Raw genomic sequence first — 23,790 nt, forward strand, 5'->3', positions numbered from 1 at the left:
GTATTTATTTATTTGCATTTGGTTGGCCCAATAAAGGCATCACTGTTTTGTGGATTTTGGATGATTCTGATGCTAGGAAACACATCCAGGGTAGCCACATTGGCCATATGCGATCAGGGCAAATGTAGTGGGAACCACGCTCAACTGTCGAATCGATCCATCGATTCAGATCGCACACTGATTTATCTGTAAGTGGGGATGAGGCCCAGGGTCGTTTGAACCAGTTCAAACCAATTTGTGATCTGGTTAAAAAGGTAGTGAGAATCAGGCCTGAAAAAAAGAAGTTGGCAGCATGAGCTTTCCTAGACATGAACTTACTTTCTCAGTTACTCTCAAAGGTACTATTTCTTGACACACTATATATATATATATATAGAGAGAGAGAGAGAGAGTTTGCATGAAAACCTATTTTGCAATAGTTTTTGAGGAAAGCATTTAGTGGTTAATTATAGAGAGGTGTGAGAGGTACCTCTCCATAAATTAACCACTTAAGCCCTTTGCTGGAAAACTATGACAAAATAAGTTTTCATGTCAACTATAATGGGAGCCATATATATAAATATATATGATGCCATAAATATATATGATGAGTGAGAGATATGAGAGCCAGTGTGATGTAGTGGTTTGAGCATTGGACTAAGATGCTGGACTGGAGACCAGGGTTCGAATTCTGGCACAGCCATGGAAAGCCACTGGGTGAGGTAAGTCACACTCTCTCATCCTCAGAGGAAGGCAATGGCAAACCTCCTCTGACGAACATTGCCAAGTAATTCCCAATACTGTATTTCCCTATAGGCAAGTATTCCTCAATGTATCCCTATGGGGACGTATTCTGCAATGTTTCCCTATGGGGAAGTAATTCCCAATACAGTACTGTAATTCCCTATAGGCAAGTATTCCTCAATGATTCCCTGTGGGCAAGTAAGGTTTCCCTATGTATCCCTATGGGCAGGTAATTTCCAGTACAGTGGACCCTTGTTATACGCTGGGGTTTGGTTCCAAGATCCCCCGTGTATAACAAAATCCGTGTATGCTCAGGTCCCATTAACTATAATGGCATAGCAAAATGGTGTCCCTTATAAAAAATGGAAAATAAAGGTTTGCTATTTGAAATTTATACTTTTTTTGAACATTTTTAAATCGTGGATGCTTGAATCCGTGTATAAAAAATACGTGTATAAGAAGGGCCAACTGTACTATATTTCCCTATGGGGAAATATTCTGCAATGTTTCCTTATGGGCAAGTATGGTTTCCCTATGGATCCCTATGGTCAAGGAATTCCCAATACTGTATTTCCCTATGGGTAAGTATTCCCCAATGTTTCCCTATGGGCAACTACGTTTCCCTATGGATCCCTATGGGCAGGTAATTCCCAATACTGTATTTCCCTATAGGGAAGTATTCTGCAATGATTCCCTAAGGGCAAGTGCGGTTTCCCTAGGAGCAACTACTGCCATTTGTTTTAGTATATGTCCCCTTGCAAATTGCAGCACGGGAAAGGAATAAGAACCCACCCGGGAGCCAGGCCCAGAGAGGAGGCAGGAGTGGGTGACCTTGGGCAAGAAGTCACACTCTCTCAACCCCAGAGGATGGCATAGAATCAGTTGGAAGAGACCACAAGGGCCATCCAGTCCAACCCCCTGCCATGCAGGAAATCACAATCAAAGCATCCCCAACAGATGGCCATCCAGCCTCTGCTTGAAGACCTCCAAGGAAGGAGACTCCACTACACTCCGAGGGAGTTTGTTCCACTGTCGAACAGCCCTTACTGTCAGGAAGTTCCCCCTGATGTTGAGGTGGAATCTCTTTTCCTGCAGTTTGCATCCATTGCTCCGGGTCCTAGTCTCTGGAGCAGCAGAAAACAAGCTTGCTCCCTCCTCAATATGACATCCCTTCAAATATTTAAACACGGCTATCATATCACCTCTTAATCTTCTCCAAGCTAAACATCCCCAGCTCCCTGAGTCGTTCCTTGTAGGGCACGGTTTCCAGACCTTTCACCATTTTAGTTGCCCTCCTTTGGACACGCTCCAGTTTCTCAATGTCTTTTTTGAATTGTGGTGCCCAGAACTGGACACAATATTCCAGGTGGGGCCTGACCAGAGCAGAATATAGTGGCACTATTACTTCCCTTGATCTAGACACTATACTTCTATTGATGCAGCCTAAAATCGCATTGGCCTTGTTAGCTGCCGCATCGCATTGTTGACTCATGTTCAACTTATGGTCTACTTGGACTCCCAGATCCCTTTCCCACATGGTTTTATTCAGCCAGGTGTCCTCCATCCTATATCTGTGCTTTTCATTTTTCCGCCCAAAGTGCAGTACCTTACATTTCTCTGTGTTGAATTTCATTTTGTTAGCTATGGCCCAGTTTTCTAGTCTGTTCAGGTCATTTTGAATCTTGATCCTGTCCTCTGGAGTATTAGCTGCTACTCCTAATTTGACGTCATCTGCAAATTTGATAAGTATGCACCCAATTTTGTCCTCCAAGTGCAGAGGCAAACCCCCTCTGAAGAAAATCTTGCAAGAAAACCTTGTGATAGGGTTGTCATGAGTCAGAAAGGGCTTGAAGGCACACAACAACAACAAGAACCACAACAATCCTCATAGGGCCTGGAAGCCCACTGGGGTGACCTTGGGCAAGAAGTCACACACTCTCAGCCTCATGGGTTGGCAAGGGCAAGCCCCCTCTGAAGGAACTTGCCGAGAAGATCCCAGGATGGTTGCCATGAGTCAGAAAGGACTTGAATGCACACCACACCAACCAAGAGCAACTCTAGTTCTGAGGGCTCCCTCCATCCCCCTCCTCTTGCTTCATTGCTCCTCCTCCTCTGCTCCTCCTCCTCCCTTCCTTCTTCCTTCCTCTCATTTGAATCTCCCGCTCTGCTGCTTCAGGCGCAGGTTCGGTGCAGTGTGGACGCGCCTTCTTATACCGGGACTGTCCCGTCTTCCTGAGCCAGGTAAGCCAGGCATAGGGTTGGCCCCCACAGCCCCTCTCCAGGGGCATCACTACAACGCCAGCACCCTCTTGTTGTTGTTGTTGTTGATGTTGTTGTTGTTGGGCGCCTCCAAGGCAGTGGCCCTATCATGTTCAGAGGGGGTTTGCCCTTGCCTTCCCTCTGAGGCTGAGAGAGTGTGACTTCTTGTCCAGGGTCACTCCAGTAGGTTTCCATGTCCTGTGAGGGTTGTTGTTCTTGTGTGCCTTGAAGTCCTGTCTGACTCATGGCAACCCTAAGGCCAACCTATCATGGGGCAAGATTTCTTTAGAAGGATTTTGCCATTGCCATCCTCTGAGGCTGAGAAAGTGTGACTTGCACAAGGTCACCCAGTGGGGTTCCATGCCCAAGCTGGGATTTTGAACCCTGGTCTCCTGACCACTTTGCCATGCTGGCTTGCATTTTATTATGTACTGCACCATATTTTTCTGATGGACGTATCTTCGTTAAAATGCCTTGTAGGCTTGCAGTATACTTCTGCACTCTTCCCTCCGCATTTGTGGCTTTGACTTTTACAGACTTTGATTATTCATGGATTTTATTAATACGATCTCTCTAGGGATATCTAGGTCCTCCAGGGCAACTCTGTGGTCAACTTTAACCAAAAGTCACACTGAAGGACCTAGCGATTCCTAAAGAGAACACTCCACCAGGCATTTGTAGTTTCTCCACCACAACTCTATGGTCAATGTCTGGCAGATGTTGACCACAAAGTTGCACTGGAGGACCTAGAGATTCCTAGAGAAGTGTCCTCTTAGGTAAAAAAAATTTGTGGTTTTCCCACATTCATGCAGGTCTTGTGCCCCTAATTCCAGCAAATGTGGAGGGACAAGTGTAAACTCCTAGCAAAACAAATTCTTAAAATTGTACTTTGCCAGCAACAAAAGAGCCAGCATGGCAAAGTAGTTTGAATTTTGGACTACGACTCTGAAGATCAGAGTTTGATTTCCAGCTTGGCCATGGAAACCCAATGGATGACGTTGGACAAGTCACACTCTCTCAGCTTCAGGGGAAGGCAATTGCAAACCTCCTCTGAACACTGGAAGAAACCCCATGATAGGTTCACCTTAGGATCACCAAAATGCAGAAAGAACTTGAAGGCACACAAGAACAACAACAACAAACCATTGATTGAATCTACATTTCAGTTATTTCCTGCTTTGCTCTCTCTCATCCCTCCTGCTTCTTTCTCAGCCCCAAAAGCACCAGATCCTCCTTTCCTTCCACACCTCCTGCAGAAAAACAAAACACACACACACACACACACACAACCCCCACCATGTGGCCGGGGCAGTAATAACTCTGTTGTACTAGAGGTGTTGGAAGACACAAGGTCAGTGCTCAACAAAGTAATGCTCAAAATGGAGAACATTTTGGAACTCCTTCTGGATAGAAAGGTGGAATGTAGGACATGTCCTGTTACACAGCATAATTAAAGCACAGTGCAATGCAAACTTTAATGGGCTTGCTCCCCATTTGCCTACAGAACTAAACACTCTCACATTTCCAGGGTCCCCTCTCCTTCCATCCCCATCCTAGTAGTTCTTACCACAAGAGTTTTTCTAACTTCAAGAGTCCCCAAAGACTCCTTTTCCACACCAGCAGTGTGTGTGTGTGTGTTGTGTTGTCAGTGTGCTACCGGGTGAGCATGGGCAAGTCACACTCTCCTAAACTCCAAGGAAGGAGACTTCACTGCACACAAAGGGAACGTATTCCACTATCAAACAGTTCTTACCTTGAGAAAGTTCCTCCTAATGTTTAAGTGGAATCTCTTTTCCTGTAGTTTGCATTGATTACTCTGGGTCCTGTTCTCTGGAGCAGCAGGAAAAAAGCTTGCTTCCTCCTCAATATGACATCCTTTCAAATACTTAAACAGGGCTATCATGCCACCCTTTAACTTTCTCTTTTCCAGGTTAAACATCCCCACCTCCCTAAGTCTCTCCTGATAGGGCACGGTTTCCAGACCTTTCACCATTTTGCTTGCCCTCCTCTGGACATGCTTGTCAGAATCCATGGTTTGGTTCTGTCATGATGCTGGTGTATTGGGAAGGGTGTGTGTATTGATCTGCTATTGATTCAAAATAGTATTGTGGGACTGGTCTCTATAGTGGGAAGGGGGCTTGGCATTGGTATGTATTGTGTGGGATTTATGGGTCTAGAGATGGAGCCTGTTCCTCCTTGGAAGCTCAAGAATATGGGGGAGGATTTTTGCTGTAGCAGAATGGCAGAGCTAAGGAATGCTATGTGAGACTTCGGAAATACTCTGACCCAAAAATCCACAACAACCTTCAGATAGTACAGCAAAGTTTATTGGAGGACTTGGGATTAAGTATTCTAGCCACGTCTTTGTCGAAACTGAGGGTCCCCAATAGAGTCAGAACTTTAAAATCCCCCAAACCCTCCCCTTTGAGTCGATACCCTACTCTCCTGCCTTTGATGTAGCATTCCTCCCTTTGATCTGTAGGAAGGAAGGAGGGGGGGTTTGAGCATTTGGTTCTTGTCTCTTCTACCAAGTAGAGATCTAAAGCTGTATACAGGTTGGGTTTCAGATTCTCAACAACCCCTCATAAACTGCCCGACTGCCAGGCCCTATGTGAGCCTGCTCTACGTGACCATCCAGCTTAGTCCCCATGGCGGCATCCCCCCTTATTCTTCACGTTATTATCTATCTATCAATCTATCTATATCCATCTATCTATCCCTCTATCTGTCTGTCTGCCAGTCTGTCTATCTGTCTGTCTGTTTACCTATCTATCGCTATCTATCTATCTATCTGGCAGCATACACCCTGAATGCTATCTCTCTCTCTCTCTCTCTCTCTCTCTCTCTCTATCTATCTATCTATCTATCTATCTATCTCTCTATTTATCCATCTATCTCTCTATCTATCTATCTGACAGAATACACCCTGAAGGCTTGACTGAAGGTGGATTCTGACATCTATCTCTCTATCTATCTATCTCTCTATTTATCCATCTATCTCTCTATCTATCTATCTGACAGAATACACCCTGAAGGCTTGACTGAAGGTGGATTCTGACAGGGGGGTAGGGGGGGTGATAATGGACCGTTAATTAGTTGGGGGATGGAGTTAGATAGTTTGAGTTTTAATATTATTGTTTGGGGGGGGGGGGTTGGGGACCCTTTAGTTCTGACCTAGACACTTTTTTTGTAACTTCTGTTCAATGTCTGCAATAAAAGTCTTTTGTTTGTTCTTCATACCAAGACTCTTTGAACACTGGGATCAGAGTTTACTAGTTCTAACAACGCTCCAACTTCTCCACTTCCTTTTTGAACTGTGGTGCCCAGAACTGGACAGAATATTCCAGGTGAGACCTGATCAAAGCAGAATAGAGTGGCACTATTACTTAGCTTGACCTAGACCAGATATTCCCAACCTCCTCTAGGTGTTTTTGGACTCCCAGAAGCCCCAGCCACCTTGGCCAATGGTCAAAAATTCTGGATGCTGAAGTCCAAAACACCTGGAGGACTGGGAATCATTGATCTAGACACTATACTCCTATTGATGTAGCCTAGAATCAGATTGGCTTTTTTAGCTGCTGCATCACACTGTAGACTCATGTTCAGTCTGTGGTCCACTAAGACTCCCAGATCCCTTTTGCATGTACAGTGCGCCCTTGTCTTACACGGGGATCCGTTCCAGAACCCTCAGCATGAGGCAAATAGTGTGTATGCTCAAGCCCCATTGAAAATAATGGGGCTCGTGCATGATGTGCAGTGTGGCGCACGCGCCATTCAACTTCTGTTGGACAGCCCACTGTACTGTCATCAAGCCAAGTGTCCCCCGTCCTATATCTGTGCATTTCATTTTTACTGCCCAAGTGTAGTGTCCTACATTTCTTCCTGTTGAAATTCATTTTCTTGTTAATAATTCTGTCTCTCTCTTTTATTCATCATGCACAGCCATGGAGACTCCAGATCCTATGAAGAACATCTGCGAGGAACTGGCCTGCCCCATCTGCCTGGAGTGTTTGAAGGACCCTGTGACCATTGCCTGTGGGCACAATTTCTGCCAAGCCTGCCTGAGCCAGTGCTGGGGAGAGTTGGAGAAAGAGGTCTCCTGTCCTCAGTGCAGGGAGAAAGTTCAGGAAAGGAACCTCAGGCCAAATCGGCAGCTGGCCAAAGTGATGGAGATAGCCAAGGAACTGAGTTTTCAGGGAGGAAGGAGCCAGAGAGCAGAAGAAAAGGGGAGGTGCTGTGAAAAGCATCAGGAGCCCCTCAAACTCTTCTGCAAGGACCACAAAGTCTCCATCTGTGTGGTGTGCGACAGGTCAAAGGAGCATGAAAATCATAAGGTGATTCCTGTGGATGAGGCCTCAGAGGAGTACAAGGTAGGAAAAAGGAAAGGGAAACCTCTAACAAGGTGTTTTAGTCACCGTTAGATTTTCAAGACAAAACCTGAGACTCAGGGATTGTCCCTGGTCATATGCCATTAAGAATCATGCCTTAAATACCAACCACAATTGCTCACAGCTTGTGGTTCAAAGACACACAAAATGAGAACATGTTTCCCATTCGGAAATTAGGACAGAAATCTTAACTAAAAGGGCTGCTCCCAGATCAAGATGAAATGAAGGGGTTATCCCTTAGGGAGGTGGGATAATCAGCCTTTAATCTAGTCTCCTAGAAGGTGGCTGCAGAGCACAGACGAAGGTGAGTCTTGGCGCTACAGTAGCAGAGAGGGAAAGAGGAGACCTTCTGGAGAGTATTTGGAAGTTGCATCAATAAAGGAATGAAGGCTAGCAAATTCCATCCTGCTTGTATTCTACTAGGTGAGTTGGAGATTTGCATACAGCTCTTTCCTCTTGCCTGGGATGAGCTGAGCAGACCTGGAGAAGCTGCACCCTTATCTCCCACCTGTACGTAACCCACAAAAAATCAATATTTAAGCCCTGACAGCTGTCATCTCTCTATATGGAGTGAGGAATGTATGACCTTTCAGATGATTGGTGAACAGCAGCCTCCATCAGCCTTTGCCAGTATGGCCAGTCATAAAAGAGAAATGGCTATCCATCTGCCATCGGGGAGACCACATATTCCCCATCTGTGCCCTGAAAATAGTTCTCCTTCCAGCCTTAGGAGGGAGGTTAAAGAGGAAGGAGAAATAAGATCCCTTCACTCTCAAGAAAAGTTGTAGAGGCAACAATATTGGCCATTAAAAAAAATCAAATCAAATTCCCTATCTTGATACCATGATCAAATTGCAAAAAGGTGCAAATGATATCACATCAGCTTTTCAAGTTTTCAGGCTGCTTCATCAGACAAAGAATAAAATAGCATGCATGGAAAGGATTTTCTCAGGGAGGCGTTAAAATGCATTTTTCTTTTCAGTTACAAATACATGGAAACAAAAAGGCCTGGCTCTCGCCGGTGATTTGAGCAGCTTAATTTATCAGTCAACAGATACAGTATCTGGGGCAAGAGAAATAGCAGCTCCCCCATTTCCACTACCAGCATAAATTGGCTGGCTGAGTTTTAGGCTGTGCCAGGATTACCAACAGGAATCTGGGCTATGTACTAAGTAGCCGTCCAGCTTCCATTTAAAGGCCTCAAGGGAAGAAGAGTCCACCACCTTCCCAGACAATTACTGTAGTTCCACTCTTGAATAGCTGTTACTGTCAAAACTTCTTCACAATATTTAGGTAGATTCCTTTTTCTTGTTGTTTTGTCAGAGTGAATTTCATGTCTTGAGCAGCAAAAAATAAGCTTCACCATGACACTTCTTTGGGTCTTTAAAAATTGCTATCATGTCACACTGTGTGCATGTACCTTGTGTACATGTGCCTTCAAGTCACTTGTCAGCTTATGGCAAACCCTCTTGAGTTTCACAGGATTTTCTTGAGCAAGGAGTACTCGGGGGTGGTTTGACATTGCCTATTTGACATTGCCCAATTAACTATCTGTAAGCTGCTCTGAGAGCCTTTCTGGCTGAAGAGTGGGGTATAAATACAGTAAATAAATAAATAAATTGCTCTGAAATATATCTTACAGCCCCTGGTATTCCCTGGTGGTCTCTCTTCCTAGTAGTAACCAGCTGTGAACTTGCTTAACTTCCAGATCAGACAGGTTCTGGTTATTGTGATAAGTCAGAAAGGACTTGAAGGCCCATAATAATAATAACAGCAGCAGCAACAACAAAATCATATCACATTACAGACATCCCTTCTCCAAGCTAAATGTATCTCCATTGCCTACACATTGGACATGTTTTAATTTGTCGATATTCTTCTTGAACTGTTGTGCTTGGAAAAAAGTCTCTGAAAGTGTTGAGAGTTGCCAGTTCTTCTTGTTTTGGTTTCACTGGCATATTCCCAGGTTTGCATGCAAACTGTTTCTTGAAATATTCTGGATTTCTCTTGCTTCCCCCACCTGCCTTCTTCTTCCCCCTTCACCATGTGTCACAAGCAATATTTCAGAAATTGATTTTCACCCATTTCCACTCAGCCTTTTTTTACTGTTATTACTGAGGCATTACAGCCAAAATCATAGAGTTGGAAGATACCACAAGGGCCATCCAGTCCAACCCCTGCCATGCAGGAACTCTCAATCAAAGCATACCCGCTTTAGCATTATTATATGCTTTAGCATTATTATATTAGTAGACCATTAGGATAATTTTGTTGTGGTGCAAACATTCCTCTTTCCCTTGCTTGATCTCTGTTGAGCCTGTTTCCCAGAAATGACAACTGTGTTTAATATTAGCAGCCATCTTAGTTCGTTCTGGGATAATACAAATAAACAAAGAAGTAGAGGTATATTTCATTTTAGCAAATGTTAGATTAATATAAACTGACCTGGGAAGCAGGAATGAAAAGTCTTTGATAATACTTCAGGATGAAGAAAATTTAATGTGGATCTCCAAAATAAGATTGATTTTTTTTTTACAGGAACAAAAAACAGGACATTCAGAGACTTTTTTCTTGTCTGAAGGGGCTCTCTATGGGTATTCTTTGCAGTGGAAAATGGTGGAAGCAGCATTACAAAAGAGAAGAGGGCTGCAAGTAGAGGACAACACTGTCCAAAGCTCCCATTAAATTCACTAAGGGGCTGTCAGCCTGTAAGGGGCAGTGGGACGCCACCCCTTTGCTAGCCACATGCCACGGCCCTGATCTAGCCTTTCCACGGCACAAAAAAGAGCCACAAAAAGTGGCTCCTTTTTGTGCTGTAGAAAGGGCACCATAGCCGCCACTGCCACAGCTTTTTGGCGTTCCTTTAGCACAGGACATGTACATGCTGAGCCAAGGGAGTGCCTTGATGCCTCCTACCATGCATCATGCCCGCATGGGGGCGGAGTCGGGGGCACAGCATGTGGACCCCCTGCCCCCACTCTGCCTCGATGCTGGCATTTAGTGTTGGTCTGTTGAGGCCATCAGTGAGGTGTGATGATAAAGCTTCGTGTGAAACCTTTTAAAACCTTGAACAAAAGAAGTGAACAGGGACTTTGTTTTTCTCTTCAGTATCTGATTTGGAGTTTGGTGAAGATTCTGAAGGAGGACAGAAAGGACATTTTGGCATACAAAGCAGACACAGAACAGGAAAGCCAAGATTTGCTTGTAAGTGGTACTGTTCCTGGGAAGTGGGAAAGTATTATAGCTTTGAGGGAGGGTCTGGTTAAACTCCACATGCAATATAGAAATCATTTTTAAAAATTATCTACCATTTGAAGTGACCTAATATCCTGAAGAAAATACTGACAAAAGCCTATTCCATGTAAGTCTTTAAGAAATGCTTTCACTACTAAATATTGACATTTTCTGTGGGAAGAGACACAAGCCCCTTTCCAAGGGAATGCTGATTATTCCCCTCTTATTGTTCCAGATACAATTTCTTCCTGCCTCTCAGTCCTGTGTCTCATTTTCTTTATTCTAGAAGCAAACTAATACAGAGAAAGGAAAGGCTGTGGCTGCATTCAGGCAAATACATCAGTTTCTGGACGAACAAGAAAAGCTCCTGCTGGCCCAGATGGAAGAGGTGGAGAAGGAGATTTCTGCCAAAAGGGAAGAACATCTCACCATCCTTTCAGAAGAAGTTTCCTCTCTTGAGGGTTTCATCCGGGAGATGGAGGAGAAGCATCAGCAACCGGCAAGTGAACTCCTCCAGGTAAGGCCTGATCCTGAAGGGGCTGGCTGGAGAGTCCCACCTCCAACTCAAGGCAGAGGGTTCCCATTTTGAACCTTCCCTGAACAACACTGTTCTCCTGGTGTTAGCACAGCTTCCATCCTGTCCAGAATATGGAAGTTATCTCTTGCAAGTAGCAGTATTACCTTTGGAAAATATTGGAGTTGAGTCTCTCTCCATACAAAATAGCTTAAACGATTTCTCCCTCCCCCTCAACTTTTAAACAAGAGCTGTGTGAAAATGAGAGACGCACGGGATCCTGTCAGTTCCTGACTCCTTAGTTCATAGTAGACTAGAATGATGTGCTAAAGTCATTCACTCCAGGAAGTGTAGGTAGGCCCGCTTTGCAGCAGCCTGGGGCCAAAATTAGGATTCGGGGGAACGGAGCGAACACACACTCCTGAATCCTAGTATGCGCCAGCGGCACCATCATGGCTCAGCCTCATCCACATGGGGGCCGCCATGATGATGCACACGCCACACAGCATGCAGACATCACTCCCAGGAAGTGGCATCATGGTGGCACCCTTTCCCATTTATAGTATCACAAAAGAGAAGCCGCTCTAGGCAGCTTCCTTTCCGCAGCGCATCATTGCCACACCATTTGGTTGTTGCGGGAACAATGGGGGGCAAAAACGGGCGGCATGGAGGCCACCCGCCTGTTGAGCCCTATGGTTAATAAAAAAGATTATTAGGGTTTATTTCTCACTACAAATGAAACAAATGATTAAAACAAAAACATCCAAGGGAGGGAGTCCATTCTCTCATTTAACCTGCTAAAAAGAAGTTCAGTAATATCCAAAATCCACAAAATAGTGATCTTATTTGGGCCAACTAAAATGAGCAAAATGCATATCACAAATCTTTTGAAGCTCCATTGGCTTCAACATCAGGCAAAGGTTAGAGTTAGGTTTTGAAAAAATCATACAGGAGAGGGGGGATGTTTGTCACAGGCCTGGAATTTGTCAAGATGTTGTTGGTGTTATTCTGAAGTATGCCTATAATTGTTTTCCTTGAGGCAGAGGTTTGGAGTACACAGCCTTTAAGGCCCCTTCCATTTCCATCATTCTTAGTGATGGTATGGTTTGCCCACTGTATACTGGCAATGGGGAATCCTATACCCAGTTACATGAAAGCTCTGGTTACTCTATATACAGTATCTCTTCCCGTGAATAGGGGAGTCTGAGCCTTAGATCCACTTCTCTGCTTCTGATAGCTATCCATTTGCAGGGTATTGGGTGAAGCTGGGACTAACTACAGCCTAGGATGCCTCACCACACTGGCCTTCCCTAAATCATGCATTTGTTTGGTGTGTGGCCTTTAAGAGTTCCAGTTTCCCAGCATACTGGAGCTTGAAGGCTTGCATCTTAACAGTGTTTTGGTGGCTTGGCCAAAAAAGCTGTTTACAAAACAGTCCCATTGAAGTAGATACCTCATGACATAAATCAACCCATCGCTATAATTGGAGGAAGGATAGTTGTTTCACCCTCCTAGGCTTGCTGCAGATATTTCAAAGAGTTGGAGATGTTGCCTTTAAAGAGATGAGAGTGGTCTCCATTCAAATGCCTTTGCTGAGTGGATTCTTTCTTTCATTTACAGGATATTGGAAGCTTTGTAAAAAGGTAAGTTAATCTCCTCTCCTTCCAAAAAGCTCTGATTTGCATGTGAGGCACATGCCCCTCCAGTCTCATGGGGGAGAGAGCCTGGAGAACCTCCAAAATATCACCTATCAAAAGATGGATCTTCTTGGATTGTTATCATTGTTGTGCTCCATGAACCTATCAAGGGGTTTTCTGGGCAAGATTTGAATAAAGGGAGTTTACCATTTCCTCCCTTTGAGGCTGAGAGAATGGGACTTCTCCAAGGTCACCCAATGGATTTCCATGGCTGAGAGAGATCCTGTTTCTTCCTCTCATTTTGGTGAGTCTTGTTATAAGCCCAGGAGGATTTGATAACCTGAGAATCCACAACCATTGCTATCACATCCACAAAATGCCTCCTTTTTATGTTCTCCAATATTTAAGTTCCTTCTGGCAGTCTTAGGCTTGTGAAGATGGATGCCCTCCTTCTGTCTCATACCTTCCTCTCTGCCCCCTGAGAAGATCTGGGTTAAAAATCCTGCGGCTCTTGGGATGACCCTGCAGCTTTGCTGCCCTGAAAGTGTCAATTTATTACTGCGTTGGTCTTAAAATATCACTGTTTCTAGAGACCCTAATCTATCATATTTCCCAAGCATATGAAATTATCTTCTGCAATATATCTTCGTATCTTTGTTTCTATAGCCCAGTGGTTCCCAGCCGTTTCTGTGTCCCACACCCCAGGAAATACTTAGTTAATGTTCGCATCCCTTACAAAACTAACAGCATATATGAAGATGAAGAAATCTAATTTTTAGGTTTTAAATTGCAAATTGAACCACATATAATACAGCAGGTGAGCAAACTGAACTTAAAAGAAATAAAAGCTTTTAAATCAGTGTATTGTATAAAATGCTAATCTATGACACAATACAGACAGGCCAAAATAAAGCTACTTTGGGTCACTTTGGAGGTATGCTGTTTAAATGATGCATATGTCCTAAGAGGCTGGAAGCCATGGCAAAGCCATGCTCCATTCCTAAGGACTGGAGTGCATCTTTGGTGGAGCTTCTGGCCTCTTAAGATGCATGTGTCATTTAAACAGCATATCTCCAAAGTGACCCGAAGCAGCTTTAATTTGGCCTGTCTGTATGGGGCCTACATTGAGCAATTAGATTCTTAGTTTTTTGTGGGTTTTTCGGGTTATGTGGCCCATGTTGCAGAAAAGTTTCTTCCTGACGTTTCGCCAGCATCTGTGGCTGGCATCTTCAGAGAATTAGATTCTATTTTTTTCAGAAAACATTGTAAACAATTGTAAATTGTAAAATTCTCTCCTTTTAATTAAATAAACTACTTGCAACACTATCACTTAGTACCACATCTCAAGGCCCACTGGGAGATTGCTGAGTGACTGCTTGTGACCTGTAACTCAAGGACACAAATCACTCTGGCTGGGTCTCAGGAGTTTTCTGCACAGAGACATATATTTATATATTTATTTATTTATTTATTGGATTTATATCTCATCTTTCTCCCAAAATGGGATTCAAAGAAGCTTACAGTAACATAAAAAGACAGAACCAAAACAATGATTACAAAAGTTTAAAAAAATAATTAAATAATACTCATATTGAAGTAACATCTGCTAAGTGAATTGCAGGAGTGGGTGTTTGGCTGGGATGCCCTGGTGGGTGGAAAGGAAGATGGAGTGGGATGAGGCAGAATTCCCAGGAGGCCACTTCTTGGCTGCATGGTCTCAACAAAATGTGTGATAGTTGTGGTGATTGGCAACTAGAGTGGGATGAGACCAAAGAGAATCAAGACTTTGTTGGAAGATGATGGGATGGAGTAGAAAGAGAGGGGAATGGGAAGCTCAGAGAGGCAATGAGCATTTACCAGGCCGGAGAAATTGCCTTATGCCACTTAACATTGAGATGCGGAGAGATGCCCATTCACCAATTATGAATGCTCAAGATGGGAATCACACTATAGCCAATTAAAAGTTTGCATTCCCTTTATAGTGTTATTCTATTAGTTAATTGCATTATTGCCAGTTTGCATTATAAATCAAAAAGGGCAGCTGAACACAATGGCAAGCAATGTTCCCTTGGTCACCATTGTTCCGTCTGTGACAGGACAGCAATTTCTGAGTTCCCTGTCATTAGGAAGAGGAATCAGACTCACATAGGCGTGTTACAGACACGCCTATACTGCGTACTAGGGTTAGGAAGGGGCGTATTAGGGTTACAAAGGGGCGTCACTTCCTGACACCCCTCAACCCTAGTACAGACTGAGTCCGTACAAAATGGCGGTGCCCGTCCACACGGGGGCCGCCATTTTGCCATTGTGGACACATAGCTTCCTGACGTCGCGCGATGGAAGTGACGCATTTTGGCGCTTCTTTTCCGTTGCATCCGCTGTGGTTCCTGGATGCAGCAACAGGCGTCGCTGGCAGACCGCCACTTTTAGGCTGTCTGTAATGTGCCATAGGGTGTTTCAATTTTCACCAGGCTTATATCCCAAGCAGGCGATCAACATGGGCAGTGCTGGAAACCCCTGGGAAAGCTATCAGTGGTTCCAGCAACATGATGCCATGTCACCTTGGAAACCCTCATAATAATAAATATCCATGATGTTGAAAACCTGCCCCAGGATGGGAGATGTGGTTTTACAAAACGCTACATGCGGTTGCTTCTCACTAGAAGTGAAGATAACTAAACTGAGGCAGTTATACTTTGGACATATCATGAGTTGATGTGATTTAAAGATCTTGGTAAAGGAAGAGGTAGTAGGGAAAGAAGAAGTCCAGACTACAAGTAGATTGATTATATCAAGGAAGCCATGACCATGAGTTTGCAAGAGCTGAACAGGGCAGCTGATGGCTGGGGCTCTTGGAGGACTGTCATTTATAGGGTTGGCATACATCAAAATTGACTTGATGGCAAAAAAAAACAATAATCTTGCACAAAGATGATGAGAGAGGTGGTGGGGGTCTTCTCTGGACATCTTCAAAAAGAGACTATAGTACCTGCTGGGGATGCATTGATTAGGAATCTATGTCCCCCCCCCCCCTTCCAGGTGTAAGGAGAAGGAGAGGTTTGAGAATCCTGTGGTTTTTCCTCCTGCCCTGAAATGGAAGATCTGGGACTTCTGTGATATAAATCCCTTTCTGGAAGGTGTCATGAAGCAATTCAGAGGTAACAGAGAACCTCTACAATGCTTTTACATTAAATGTTACATTGACGTGAAAGGGCCAAGGAGAGATTCCAAGGCAATAGGAAAGTTAGGGCAAAAAAACAGGAATAACAATGGAAATATTCATTTTATTTCAAATCTGAAACAAAATTCTATTTTATCTATTCTGTTTATTCTGTTGCTGTTGTTTTTCCATTTCATTTCATGTGATTGAACAGTGGGGTTGCCAGGTGAAATGAGGGACATTTCCATTTAATTGTTGTGAAGGAGAGGGAATTTTGGCAGGTGTTGCTTTTCACACAACCAGGTAATAAACCACAGCTGCTGAAATTCCCTCTTCTATACAGCCATTGAAGAGACAGGAGCCTTGTCGTTTATCCCACCTGGCAACCCTGTTGGTCTCAAACATTAGTCTCAACCTTGATCTGAGAGGTGGTTGGCATTTTTATATAGCAGTCATAACTACAAATGCATTCAGACACACCTAGCAATGATACAAGCAGACTACTTTCTCTCCTTCCAGAGTGGACAAAGTAAGATTGTCCTCCTTCCATTCAGTCTCTTTACAGCCCCCTTTATGCATCAAAGGTTTCCACTGATGTACTGCTATAGAGACCGCATATTACACATTGAGCATTGAATATTGTAGCACATTGATTGAATGTTCCTGCATGGTTGTACATTGTGCATCAATACAACAATGCACATTGATTGTGCAGTGTCACCATTCTTTAATAGCATAACACAATGAGACATAACTCTGAGGGCAAAGTTAGGCTACATCTCTTGGGTGAAATCTCAGCTGTACTGTGTTGTTTCCTCCTGGTTTTCTTTGAATCGCCATGTGGTGCTGAGTCTCTCTTTTCTTTTTCTAGACACTCTGGAATCTGGACTTCAGCAGAAAAAAGGTAAAAATTGGATTATGTCTGATGAAGTTTCAAGTGCACAGAAAACATGAAGTCTTCCCTCAAAATTTAAGTAGCAATTGTGACTCAGGCCCGTTACAGACCGCCCAAAAGGGGCGGTCTTGGGCCGCTACCGGTTGCAGCGCAGGGAAGCCGCTGCAGCCAAACCGCGCGACTCCCCCGTGCTGTAAAAAAGGAGCGCGAAAATCGCGCTCCTTCCGGCAACCCGGAAGAGACGTCACAAGTGCCAAAGCGCGCACTCGCGACGTCTCTTCCAGGTTTAGACGTCCGGACGCTGCACGTCCGTTATGTCAAGATGGCCGCGCCCGCCTGTATAGGGCGCCGCCATCTTGCCGTACAGAATATGCGCGAGGGGCAAGGCACGTCCGGAAGCGCCGCCCCTCGCGCGTATTCCTGGCGCAACGACGACGCCACTTAGACCCGTCTGTAAGGCGCCTAAGTTACAGTAGTAAATCTAGGTAACTGTTTTCTGTTTATGATTGTTACTTAGTCATGATTGTGACACTGTTGCCTTGATCCCCAACCAGCCTTACTGCAACCATCAGCTACATAGAGAGATGGAGGGCCATTTTGCCAGCGTTCAGGACATAGGCAAATATTTTTTCCATCAGGCTCCAGGGTTTGGGCCAGGAATGGTTACTTACTTAACTTAAGAGCAGAACAGGCTGGCTGCAAAAGGCAGCTTGGGAGTGTGGCGTTTTGACGCCGCATACCCCCAAGATGCCCAGAAGCTGTGAAGCCAACCACATGAGAGTGGTTTCAAGGCACTCCAGGGGTGCATCGTTTTGACACCACATACCTCCAGAGCACCTAGAAGTTCTGCTGGCCCAAACCCAGCCTAAATTGTTCCTATTTGGGCCATTGACACAGGGCACCTTTGGAACTGTGGTGTGTGCTTGCCACAGTCCCAAGGTGTCTCTGGCTGGGAGGCTCCAAGCCACCCTTCTTGCCGGCCGCTTCTAGCCCTAGGAAACTAAGGGGCTATACAGACTGCCCCTATACACTCCTTTTCACCCCGGATGGAGGCCGCGGCAACTGTATGCTGCAGCCTCCGAAAGGAGCAAAAAGAAGCCCCGAAAGTGGGCTTTTTTTCTTTTCTTTTCTTTTTTCTTTTTGCATCCCGGAAGGGGTGTCATAAGTGCTGCAATGCGGCCCCTTCTTAGCAGGGCCGTTTGGGTTGTGAGCCCGGCGTACGTCATCATGGCACGCACCGTGTGGACGGGTGCATGCCATAATGGAAGCTGAGCGGCACAGTAAGGGTTTCAAGTGTGCAGGCGCTGAGCTGTTACTGTACGTACAGGAAAATTGCAAAGTGCCAGTCTGTACAGTCCCTAAGTTAATTAACTCTGGTCCAAAACACACTGAAGATACAATCTAGTTTGAAACTGCTTTAACTGCCTAGGCTCAGTGTCAGGGAATCCTAGAAACTGTTGTTTATTGTGGCACCAGAGCTCTCTTTCAAAGAAGGCCAAATGTTACACAAAACTATAATTCTCAGAATTCCCTAGAGTTGAACCAGGGCAGTTAAAGCTGTCTTAGACTGGATTATTTCTGCAGTGTAATTTGGACCTAGGTAGAGTGCGCCCGCGCCATACGCAGGCGGACTATACATGAATTCCAGCTTATGTGGAAGCCGTGCACCAGTGAAAGTAAGGGTGCGTGTGCTTCCCAGTGCCACAAGCACATGCCCCATTGTTTTTAATACGCATATTTCCCCTTACTTCCAAATTGATCCCTCGCATAAGGGGAGGGCCCGCTGTAGCTGCTACAGAGTTCCAGACAAAGTGACTATAATAAGAAAATCTTAAATCTAAATTAAGAAGGAAGTAGGAAAAGAGGAAAACAGCATTACAGGTGGTTAGATTTGATTAAGGAAGATACACACCTGAATCTGCAAGATCTAAGCAGGGCTGTTGGTGACTTGGAAGTCTCTCATTCCTGGAATTGCCAGAAGTCAAAGTCAACTTGACAGAAGTTAACAGCAAATTGCTTTTGAAGGGATCATATACATGAGGACAACCTCCCCTCAAACACATCATAGGAAAGCTACAAAGTTACAGAGCAATCTTAGGTTACATTTTTTTTGTTTAAAAGAAACATTTTAAAACATATTATATTATATTCTATTCATGTTGAAGTTATCAGTCTGACACTCTGATGTCCATGGGAGGAAATGCTGGGTGTCTGGATGTTGTTGTTGTCAATTGCTGTCAGATGGAGTTATGACAACCCAATGAATGGGAGATCTCCAAGTCTTCCTTTAATCACCAGCCCATCCTAGGTCTTTCAAAGTCAGGACTGCAGCTTCCTTGATTCAGTCTATCCACCTGTAATATGGTTTTCTAAGTCCCACTCTGAAACCACTCACCATGCTGACTCAAAGTAGAAGAGTCTCAGTTTAGTCATCTTGGCTGCTAGGAAGAGTTCAGGCTCAGTTTGCTCTAGGACCCAGTCATCAACCCATGTCTTCCATAGATCTCTCCTGAATCTTTCACCCAGCCTTCTTCTTCTTATTATTATTATTAATAATATTTATTTGTGTCTCGCTCTTTTCCCAAAACTGGGGCTCAGAGTGGCTTCACAACATTAAAAAACAGTACCATTTAAAAAGTACATTAAAGAGGAATCAAATTATCACAATATTAAAACAGATAGTTATTAAAAGAATAAAACACATTTTAAAAAGATAAAACTATATAGATAGATAGATAGATATAGATATAGATATAGATATACAGATACAGATACACACACACACACACAACTGTATCAAAATGTTTTGAAAAGGTACAACATCCCAGCCTGTCCTTAAAGCAATTCCTTAAACGCCTGTGTGAACAGGTAGGTCTTCACCTGCCGGTGGAAGGCCATCAAGGAGGGAGCTATTCTGATCATCCTGGGCAGGGAGTTCCAGAGTCTAGGGCCAGCCACCAAGAAGGCCCTACCTCATGTCCCCACCAACCGTGTTTGTGATGGTGTTGGGACAGAGAGAAGGGCCTCTGCAGAGAATCTCAGAGTCCAGGCTGGTTCATATAAGGAGATACAGTCTGCCAAATAGTGTGGACCTGAGCCATGTAGGGCTTTGTAGGTAATAACCAGCACCTTGAATTGTGCTCGGAAACAAACTGGCAACCAATGAAGCTGCTTCAAAAGGGGCATTGTGTTGTCTCTGTAGTCTGCCCCTGTAAGCAGCTTGGCAGTACCTGAATTTTCCAAACACTTTTGAACCAGCTGAATTTTCCAAACAGTCTTCAAAGGCAGCCCCATGTAGAGCCCATTACAGTAGTCCAAACAGGATGTAAACATGGCATGTACCACCAGGGCTGCAAGGCCAGGGTCTTACCCAGCAGATAATGATCACCAATTAGCAGACATTAATCCTCTGCATATCCTCCCACCCTGAAGCCCTTCCATCAACAAGAGAACAATACACGGATTAACATGGAATTTCCTCCCTACACAGGGTCACACAGTGTGTGTGTGTTTTGGATATATATATATATATCCATCCATCCATCCAGCTCTCTTCTATACCAACATTCTCAGAAGATGCCAGCCACAGATGCTGGCAAAAGGTCAGGAATAAACTCTTCTAGAACATGGACACATAGCCTGAAAATCCAACAAAAAACCTATTTATATTGATTTCTACAATTATATACCTACCTTTACCATTTGATAAAATTAGTTCTAACATCAGGTTTGATTTCACATACATTACTACCCCATTTCCCTTTATTCTTGTTAATCACCTTCGAGTCAATCTTGACTCATGGAGACCCTGTGGATGAGACACCTTCACGACTCCCTGTCTTCCCATGCTCTGCTTAGATCCTTCAAATTCAAGCCCATGACCTTAATAGAATGCATACATCTAGCATGCCGTCCTCATCTGTTGCTACATACCCCCTCCACCTTTCCTAGCATTATTGTCCATACATGATAATAGGTAATACAATGGCTTGAAGAGGCAAATTATCCAACACAGATTAAGAAGGAATAGCTTTATACCAACATGCGCCTGTTTTAGATTAAATCTCATTCTGAGGATTGTAAAAAAGAAGTAATTCTGAGAAAAATCTAGTAACGTACTGTATTCTAGACAGAATCCACATGAGTAGGTTTTGTACACTCAGGCAGGAATAACTTAGTTCATTTTATGATGTTCTTGGTCTCCTCCTGTGAGATTCTGGCTCCCTGCTAGAAACTCAGCAGGGTCAGCACAGGTTGGATGAGAGACTGCCAAAAAATACAAAGCACTGTGGGTTAGATATCAGAGGAGGGAACTGGTCAAAGCACCTCTCCTCTGAGTATTCATTGAAGGAAAAAAAACCTATGAATGTATGGGGTCACCATAAATTGACAGGCGACTTCAGTAGCATGAACTCACACACAACCTTTATCACAGTTATAAGGAGAATGTTTCATAGTGAGTGGAACTAAATTGATTTTAGAGAATGTGTGATTTCTGTGGTTTGTTAACATTTTCTGTACCAGTTATTCTCTCAGCTCATTCTGCTTCTCTTTGCTTGCCTTCATCTCTCTCTGTCTCCAACAGCAAATGTCACTCTGGATCCAGACACAGCACATCCCACTCTCGTTCTCTCTGAGGATCGTAAGAGTGTGACGTACGAAGGCAAACGTCAAAATCTGCCCAACAATCCTGAGAGATTCAACTCCCAAGCTTTTGTGTTGGGACAGGAAGGATTCACCATAGGCAGGCATTTCTGGGAAGTTTCTGTGGCAGAGAAGGAAGCCTGGTTTCTGGGGGTCACCAACAAGTCTGTGAAAAGAAAGGGCCCCGTTAGCATTGTTCCTGAGGAAGGGATCTGGGCTGTGGGCAAGGGGAAAGATAACTACCAGGCTACCCCTCACCCTTCTAGCTCTGTTCTGTCCCTGAGTGAAAAGACCAGGCGGGTGCGAGTGTCCCTGAACTGTCCTGCAAACCGAGTGGCCTTTTATGATGCTGATACAGGAGCCCAGATTTACCTACTCTCAGAAATCCCATTATCCGGAGACACTATCCTCCCATTCTTTTACGTGTATGGCAAAGGCCACCTTAAAATCTCACCATAAAGCAGCCAAGCCTGTCTCAAAGGCCTTGTTCTCTAAACCCAGGGGTGATTATAATATAATAGTTGAGCTCTTTTTTAAAAGTGTTCTTAAAATGTTCAAATTGAATTTGTTCTGAATTCTTTTAAAATGGTTGTATTGATTATATTCTTGCCCTGAGAGCTTTTGAGAGAGAGAGAGAGACAGTGGGCTTGAGATGTTTTAATGAATAAACATAAATAATACAAAAAGGATTTTTGTTGTTGTTGTTGTGTGCCTTCAAGTCATTTTCAACTTATGGCAACCCTAAGGCAACCCTATGACAGGCAGGTTTCTTCAAAGGGCAATTGCCATTGCCATCCTCTGAGGCTGAGAGAGTGTGTGACTTGCCCAGGGTCATCCAGTAGGTTTCATGGCTGAGAGGGGATTCGAACTCTGTTCTCCAGAGTCATCGTCCAAAACTCAAACCACTACTACGCCATGTACAAGTCTCTTATGCATTTCTCCCAAGACCTCCAGGGAGGTCGTAGAATTGTAGAGTTGGAAGAGACCACAAGGGCCATCCAGTCCAAACCCCCCTGCCATGCAGGAAATCTCTATCAAAGCATACCAGTCAACAAAACTCACCCATTCATTCAAGTCCTACTTTTCTCTCTCCTTTCCCAGAATATCCTATGGAGGTCAATTCTTAAACTTTAAAACTTAAAAAGACAATAGCACATTAATCTCATAGGTTTGTGGTTGTCTTTGAGCCTTCAAGTCATTTCTGAATTATGGGGCCCAAACAGACAGGCCAAAATAAAGCTGCTTCGGGTTACTTTGGAGGTATGCTGTTTAAATGGCACAGGCATCTTAAGAGGCCAGAAGCTGCACCAAAGCGGCACTCCAGTCTTTAGGACTGGAGCATGGTTTTAGCGTGGCTTCTGGCCTCTTAGGACACATGCATCCTTTAAACAGCATACCTGCAAAGTGACCCAAAGCAGCTTTATTTTGGCCTGCTGTTCGGGCCCACGGCAACCCTAAGGCAAACCCTTTCTTGGTAAGATTTTTTTCTGAATGGGTCTACATTGCTTTCCTCTGAGGCTGAGAGAGTGTGTCACTCTGGGTTTCAATGGCTGAGCAGGGATTTAAAGCCTAGTCTACCGAGTTGTAGCCCACCTCTCAAACTGCTACAGCACTCTGGCTCTATTTCCCAGATCTAATTCTCAGAAATGACACACCTTCCATGATCAGCTGTCTTTGCTAGGCTTTCAAAACAGCAATAAGACAGTCAAAATTCTTTACTTCCAGAAGTGAAGCACAGCAACATGGCACAGAATTAAAAGTTAGAAACTGGTTATTAACAAGATTGTGTTAACATCAGCTAAAGTATAATTTCTTAACGCTACCTTCAAAATTTAACAACACACACACATACAAACACCTTGCCTATGTCTCCTTTGTAGATTTTTCAACAGAGGCTTTATGGCCATCTCTCGGGGTGCTTTGATTGTGAGTTCCTGCATGGCAAGGGGTTGGACTGCACCCCGCTTGTGGTTTCTTCCAACTCTAGGATTTTGTTATTCTGTAATTCCATGAAAATAAGAAATTATTCGACACTATCTTTTTATTGGCACCTTGTTCTATGAGGTGATTTTTGAAAACACTCTCTGGAGTTTATCACATGGGATGGATCCTGTGCAGAAACCTGATTTAAAGTGGAAAACCCACCAGAGAAGTGGGTTGTTTTTCACAAGACATTTGGTGTTAACTGGGTCCTGAACAGAAATTAGAAATAACCTGCAAAAACAGGTAACTTTTCAGTTGACATCTGAGTCAATGAGAAATAACACGACATTAATCTGAACACAAAGTTGACAAAACCTGTTCCTTTTTACTTTTGCAAACTGGACTGGATGGCC

At 44.0% G+C, this 23,790-nt stretch overlaps 1 protein-coding gene across 1 annotated transcript; it reads left to right on the forward strand.

Annotated features, from left to right (window-relative positions):
• Positions 1-2,897: 2,897 nt before the first annotated feature.
• Positions 2,898-22,090, forward strand: LOC149320844 (zinc finger protein RFP-like). Its single transcript, XM_089505552.1, has 9 exons — positions 2,898-2,964; positions 6,227-6,329; positions 6,925-7,352; positions 10,479-10,574; positions 10,891-11,121; positions 12,739-12,761; positions 15,795-15,913; positions 16,787-16,819; positions 21,396-22,090. Exons 3-9 carry the CDS (start codon positions 6,927-6,929, stop codon positions 21,911-21,913), a joined length of 1,446 nt encoding a protein of 481 aa, XP_089361678.1. The 5' UTR covers positions 2,898-2,964; positions 6,227-6,329; positions 6,925-6,926; the 3' UTR covers positions 21,914-22,090.
• The last annotated feature ends 1,700 nt before the right edge of the window (positions 22,091-23,790 follow it).

Source organism: Sceloporus occidentalis, unplaced genomic scaffold, assembly GCF_023333645.1.
Source record: "Sceloporus occidentalis isolate IW3139 unplaced genomic scaffold, rSceOcc1.0.p SCAF_1, whole genome shotgun sequence".
In the NCBI taxonomy this organism is placed as follows: Eukaryota; Metazoa; Chordata; class Lepidosauria; order Squamata; family Phrynosomatidae; genus Sceloporus; species Sceloporus occidentalis.

What these genes read in the sequence shown, in the direction of transcription:
- LOC149320844 (XM_089505552.1), top strand. Translation starts at nt 6,927, where the DNA reads ATGGAGACTCCAGATCCTATGAAGAACATCTGCGAGGAACTGGCCTGC. An exon ending in ATTGGAAGCTTTGTAAAAAG is followed by an intron (nt 12,762 to 15,794) that starts GTAAGTTAATCT and finishes CCCCCCTTCCAG; the next exon opens with GTGTAAGGAGAAGGAGAGGT. An exon ending in TGGACTTCAGCAGAAAAAAG is followed by an intron (nt 16,820 to 21,395) that starts GTAAAAATTGGA and finishes TGTCTCCAACAG; the next exon opens with CAAATGTCACTCTGGATCCA.